Here is a 6,813-nt window from a genome sequence, read left to right on the forward strand (position 1 = left end):
TTATTACGGTTTGGAGAGCGACTGGCACTCGCTGGCCCTATGTTCTCTGTCGGTATTTTTTTCATGACGAAAATACCCTTTTATATTTTCCGTTTCTCTTTTGCGATTTTAATTTATTTTCGCCAAGCAACCTTTCGATGCTTTTCTTTTGTGTAGAAGAAGGTTGTTGTTTTTATTTATTTATTTGGGTTTTGCTTTTCTTGGTGGGAATAAAGACATCTGATTCATAATTGGATTTTAAACATTCGTTGCAGAAATTATGGAAAAATATCAAGTTAATATTACTGCTAAAGTAGGTAGGTGGGCAATGGCTTGCTCCAAATATTTTGCTGCTTCTTTTTTGGTCAATTGTTTTGATCTTTTGCTTAGAGAAGAAGCAAAAGAGTAAAGCCGCATGGGAGGGAATTGAAAAAATACTGAAAATAGAGGAGCATGACATGACAAGTCTCTTGGCTTTTCCACTGGAGAAGGAAGCATCTCATCTTGTTGCATTCGGTTAGTTGCCAGAGGGGTATAGTTGCCATTAAACTTGACTGTGTTAAGAATATCAATTTTTTATTTTCTTTATTTTGATATAACTAAATAACTTCAACTTTATTTTATTCATCAACCATATTGAAACCCTCTCAAACGAGTCATAAGTCATCGAGAGTAGATGAAAAAATTACGAATAAAAGAAAAACAAACCCGTGATTGGAAAAGGATGCTTTGATTTGATTTGCGGTAGAACTACGAACAGAGAATTCGTCCAAAAGAAATAAACAAAATGATGAATTATGGACCCTTTCACAATTATGTTACATAGAAGATGAATGAGTTGTGGGCACGAAATGAAAGGCTTAGACCAACGCTGAATTGGGACCATGCCTTTCTTTTTTGTCATCGACCAAATGTACATGGGATGCCCTGTTGCGTCAATTGTCTCACATGTGTTGTTTATGAGATGAAAAGCCTCTAAATTTTATGGATGCCCAGACCAAAAAAAAAAAAATTATGGATGCCACTTTGAACTTCAATTAGTAATTTCCAAGAGCTATGGATATATTTTTCTTTATTTTTTGAAAAAATATATGATCATTAGGTAGGAGTAATATAGAAGTAAAAGTTGGGCGAAACGTCTTCTCATATAGAAATAAATTTGGTGTCAACAATAAAAAGAACGCAAACTGAGTGTGAGGTGCATTATCGCCACACGTCTTTCCTTCTCTTTCCTAGAAATCATCAATTAAATGTGGAATTACTTCAAACGAAACCCAACCCAACCCAACCCATGTGGCAGCACAGAAGCAAACCAAACAGACTCAACGACAGAGTGACAGACAGATAGGTTTTGGGGTCGTCATTTTAAAACTTTTTTTCATATTTCATAACACGAAATTGAGCCAATTTTTTGTTCTTAATTATATCTTATGTTGACAACATGAAGTGGTTTATGGATGGATTGGCAAGTGGTGGTTGATGATTCTTACTGATAATATATTGTGCTGGCAGGCTCTGGTTGGTACACAAGAAAAGGTTGTGTGGCAAAAGGCAAACATTGATTGAAACAGACAGGCAACAGGCACTGCCCAATGGGGCCTCTAATTGCAGATTGGCCTTCCTCATTCATGGGCTCCAAAACATAATCACAACCACATTATTCAAATTTGATTGATGGCCCAGCCCAGCCCAAATTTGAAATTTGATACTGAGGATGAGGCACATGTTATAAAAACCCATAAAGGGATAACATGAGCATTCAAAACACAAAGGCCACAAGAAAATGCAAGAAAGAAAAACAACTGTATTAACTGTCTGAGAGGCTGGCTGGCAGCTTCAACAGCAATGGCTGCAATCTTCCAAACCCTGCTTCCCATTTGTTATTCCAGACAGGCCATATCCTCTCCTGCTCCATGGACTCCCCTTAGACCACCCATCTCAGATTCCATAGCCTCTTTGGCCATTTCAAACTTAAATAGGCGGCAAGGACAAGTGGCAGTCTCAGTTGCCTTCAATCCATCTGGGAATTTTGACATCTCTTTGTACGATGAGGAAGAAGGTAAAACCTTTCTTAATTCATTAATTGGGTTCTCTGCTCACTTTGTTTATATCCCTTTATCTTTTGGACAACTTCAGAAAGCTTGTTCCCTTAATAGGATAAAAGGCCAAAACTTTTTTATACAACCAATATATTGGATATGAAAACTTGGTCAAATCTAACTGATGAATTATTGTGGTTGACAGACACTAGTAAAGTTGAACCGCCAATGCCACCAAGTGAAGGTCGATTTGAAATAGTTCTTGATAATGATGTGATTCGGGGTCTTGACTTATCCCCATTTCATTCTGCAACTGGGATTACCAATCCTTCATCAGGTAAAGCAATCAATTGAGCATCAGATTTACAAGTCGAAGTTCATGATGACTTTTTATGCAAAACCCTGATGAAGTATTACTGCAATTTTTGTAACCAGCCAAGCCAAAAGAGTTTCTTGAACGTACAATTGGCTTTACCATTAACTATACAAGAGAAGATCCACGTGATCCTAGAGAACTATCAGAATTCCCTGATATAAGACTCTGGTTTTTGAGACTTGATGCCTCCTATCCCTGGTTGCCTGTCCTCTTGGATTGGCGAGCCGGAGAACTGGCTCGTTATGCTGCCATGTTGGTTCCACACCAGGTATTGTATTTATAACAATGCCATTGTGTCAGAGTTTGAGAGTGAGGAGGGGCTTGCCATTGTTTAATGGAATGACCTTTGAAATATTATCTTTGCAGATGAACACGAGGATGGGGGTGGTCTTCAATCCTGAGGCACTGGAACTATTCGTTATGCAGAAGGTTTTTATTGTGTACTCATGGTTGAAGCAACATGACATTCCAAAGCCTAGATTGAAGACCAGTGACATGGCTAGGATGCTTGGGTTTGGAATTGGAGATGAGCTCTATGACTTGATCGATAAACATCCACTGAAAACATCATAAACAAGTCCTAACTTAGAGTTTCCTAATGTCATACATGATTGACAAATAAATACCCCGTCCCGGCGTTGATGGTGAGCCTAATTTACTGTCACAAGGAGTTGCACCCCTATTCTTTGATGGTGACAGTGAATCGATGTCACAGAGAAGCTGCTACTAAAACCAATGATTTACTAGAGCAGGAGAGGATCCTTTCTTCAGTAGCACAATGGTTCTTTCTAACTTCAACTTTTGATACAGGTTTCATCAAATTCTATTTCACAAAGTAATTGTCTGAGAAAAGGTGGTTCATAGATGTTCAACAGATACATATTGCCATGAACTACTGGGTACTCCTTAGAATAGTCGTTATAAAAAATTATGTTTCTGTTCATCTTGATTCTTGTTCCCCACATTATCATGCATAAATAAACATACATCATACATGACGTTCAAATCCGCACCAGAGTGAGAAATTTAGAGTACATACATTAAGATATCCTCATTGTTTTTTATACATAATCTGTACATTTACAGAAAAAGAAAATGAAGCTAAACTAAACTAGGCTGGTGAACATGGAGAAACAGAACATATATAGAGTAGTCCCCAATCCTCACCATGTACTTTTCAGAAAAATTCAGCTTCATAAGACATACTTTACAGACTTTAAATATGTGAGGACGAGGGGCGTGTAATACATAAACCGGGAGATTTGCATATAGGACATACATTTTTATATCCCAGCCATTGTTTAATGCAAGCAATGTGGAAGCCATGACCACAATCCAATGTTCCTAGCTCATCCTCCTCTACGAAATCCTCCTGTCATGAAGACCAACATTATAATGCCATTCACTTTGATAGGCATTCATCGCTTAGTCACAGAAACTTGATAGAAAGTTAAATTAATATAAAGTATAAGCAAAATACCTGGCAGATGCTGCAAAAGTCTTTCTGAGCATTTTCTTCTGCAAACAAAAAGTAATTGCTGTGCTTGAGAGACGCAACAGCTGCTTCCTCAGATAATCCTGTGCTGACATTCCCTATATGATCTTCTAAAGCCAACAACTCCTGTAGAATGCCAGGAGTAAGTAAGACAAAAGAGATACTAAAGTATTATTGACAAAAACTGAGTGACAAATGAAAGTTTTGATTTGAGAATACCTCATATGACATGCTATCCACATCAAGCCACATAGCTCCAGAACGATTGCGCATTTCAATTGAAACGTGCAGAGGCCGCTGGTAAATAACTCCAGCATTCTGCTCATGTAGAATTAAACACGAAAGCAATGCAATCAAATGATTATACAAGCTATTGTATAATGCTATAACAGATTGATCTAATGATCATACAATCATTTAGTTATTGGTTCAATACAGTTATACATATATGTCTAATATTAGGCTGAGAATCAGCGGGTGGACACTGTACAGGAAGCAGGGCTTACCATGCTGCACCTTCACATTTGTAGTCATTGAAAAGAGATTTCCTAAGATAGAATGAAATAATAGACAAACCTCTGTGACAAGCCTGAAGTTCACTCCACGGTTAGCTGTTACAACAAAAAATGAAGTCGAACCTTCCAACAAGCTGTCAGCCGGTGTATGCATATATAGAGTCGATTCCATCAGTAGTTGCCTCCATAGATCAATTTGGGTAACATTTTGGACCCCATTATCATCAGAAGAAAAGGCAGAAGCTTGGCCGAATCGAAATGTAGAATCTGCACTTACGTGGGGAGGCCAAATGGAAGGCCACAAAGACCGCAAAAGGTTGTTAGGCAGCCCAAAAAGACTTTGGAAAAAAGAAATATGGCGAAGATGAGTAGATCCAAGAATTAATGTGGTGCAAGTTCCAGAATTAAGCTCATCATTCTGTGAACCTGGAAAATTAGCTCTTCCAATTTGGCTTATGGTATGAGGTAAGTTGAGGTTTGAAGTGTTAGCAATGCAACTTGTTATGCTCCTTATGGTGGCTCCTGAAAGCGGATCATGCAAACTCCTTCGAACAATTAGCCCTGGTGATGATGAGTGGTCCGACTGATAAAGCAAATTAGAGTGTTCCTCCTTGTTTTGAACATGGCTCGTGGGTTTTGAAGCTTCATGTGGTTGTCGGAACGAGGATGAAGAAGTCTGGAGAAGATGCAACTATACATGTATGAAAATTTGGAACAAGAAAACATGTAAAATGCAAAGGAACTATTATGAAGTTTTACTCACAAGAAGTGATAGAAAATGTCCGTTCTCCCTCTCGGATTCAAAATTTGCAAGTAACCCAACATCCGGCTTCAGCTGAGAGCCTTGACTTAATTCATCTGAAAGCTGATTGATCTTTTCACTGCAGCCACATTTTTGCCCATGAGGGGAACAGTGACATCTTCTTCTGCGTACAGAACAAGAAATTAACATGTTGATTTCACATATACATACAAGTTCATGAACTAGTTGGCCTGGAAAACTTATTTTTGTTCTCCTCGATGACTTACGTTGTTGGGATTTGTTGAGGAGGAGGATTATTGGAACAAGGTGCACGCATCATTTCAATGAAGAGGAGCTACCGTAACCAAAAAGAAAAGAAGAAGAAAAATCAAAGCTACAGAATACCTAATATATATTATTATTAAAGACTAAAGATTAGTGTTGAAAACGAGAGGCAGAGTGCAGAGACGTTAATCTGTGAATCAAGATTAGAGAGGAGGGAAATAGGTTTTGCTCTTTGCATTGGGAATTTTGAGGGGGGTGGCTTAGCGGTTAAGGTGGGCGGGATTTGTAACGGTAAAATAGCCAACAACCAACTGTAAGGTCGTTGACAAATAAATTTGAGTGGAAACGCACGCACGCTTTTCCACTGAAAAATAAGCTCGGGCTTGGGCTTGGAACAGAAAAGGTGAAGGCCCAATAAAGAGGGCGTCGACAGGGTTAAGAAAAAAATGAAGGCCCAATAAAAATAGGCTTGGATATGATTAGGAGCCTTGGAAGCAGGCCCAAAAATTCAGCTTTTGTGTGTGTATGTATTATATTGATATAATTTACAGGGAGAGAAATTCGAATTTGGGCTCAAATGGCAGACTCATTGCCCTAACCAATTAGCCTAACTCACATCTACGTTTTTGTGTTTTTTATGATTGTATCATGTTGTACATATAAAATTACATAGTCTCCAACTTCCCTTTCATTATCCTTCCAAAACAAACTCTTATACTAAACCTATAAGAGCATCCACAATGGGAAGGTGTATATGGGGGTGTATGTTAAATATATACCCCTTGTCACCGGAATCATCTCCAATGAGGAGATGTAAATGGTTGTAAATATACATCACCACCATGGAGATGTAAAATAAAATGTACATTTACATATATTTTTACATATTTTGCAAGAGAGAACTACCCGAGAAAAGATAAGAAAAATGAAGAAAGTCAGCATAAAAAGCTAGGACTCGCGGCTACAGTAATTGCTTGAAAAAAAAATCACATGTTGTTTGCTCATTTGTGGTTTTCATGCTCCCCAAATGTTTTTTTGATGAAATCATATCTTCTCCGAATTTAAATATTTTTAGGTCTATTTATTTGAAAAATTAAAATTAATGTAATACCAAAAAAATTAATTTTATAAAGTAAACACAAAAACGAATTAAGACAAAGAAAACAATTATACATATTAGATTTATATATTTTCCCATTAGAGTAAAAAACGTATTTACACCCCTCCGGAGATATAAAGGGAATATAAAAATAGTTTTACATCTCCGAATTTACACCTCTATTGTGGATGCTCTAACTTTCTTAAACCCAAAACAGTGTAATTTTAGATGTGAATATAGCACAAGTACCCAAAATCTAAGCGGACAATCCAGTCTCTACTTA

At 37.5% G+C, this 6,813-nt stretch overlaps 2 protein-coding genes across 2 annotated transcripts; one reads left to right on the forward strand and one right to left on the reverse strand.

Annotated features, from left to right (window-relative positions):
• Nucleotides 1–1,733: 1,733 nt before the first annotated feature.
• On the forward strand, nt 1,734–3,337 carry CRR6 (chlororespiratory reduction 6). The gene is made up of 4 exons (XM_008244689.3): nt 1,734–2,038; nt 2,224–2,355; nt 2,454–2,662; nt 2,761–3,337. Exons 1-4 carry the CDS (start codon nt 1,825–1,827, stop codon nt 2,965–2,967), a joined length of 762 nt encoding a protein of 253 aa, XP_008242911.1. The 5' UTR covers nt 1,734–1,824; the 3' UTR covers nt 2,968–3,337.
• A 72-nt stretch (nt 3,338–3,409) lies between these two features.
• Nucleotides 3,410–5,671, reverse strand: LOC103341206 (uncharacterized). The gene is made up of 6 exons (XM_008244688.3): nt 5,434–5,671; nt 5,168–5,330; nt 4,466–5,080; nt 4,109–4,207; nt 3,875–4,015; nt 3,410–3,766 (listed from the first exon to the last, which is right to left on the reverse strand). Exons 1-6 carry the CDS (start codon nt 5,484–5,486, stop codon nt 3,611–3,613), a joined length of 1,227 nt encoding a protein of 408 aa, XP_008242910.2. The 5' UTR covers nt 5,487–5,671; the 3' UTR covers nt 3,410–3,610.
• Nucleotides 5,672–6,813: the final 1,142 nt, after the last annotated feature.

The sequence above is a fragment of the Prunus mume genome, linkage group LG8 (assembly GCF_029339155.1).
Source record: "Prunus mume cultivar Tortuosa linkage group LG8, ASM2933915v1, whole genome shotgun sequence".
In the NCBI taxonomy this organism is placed as follows: domain Eukaryota; kingdom Viridiplantae; phylum Streptophyta; class Magnoliopsida; order Rosales; family Rosaceae; genus Prunus; species Prunus mume.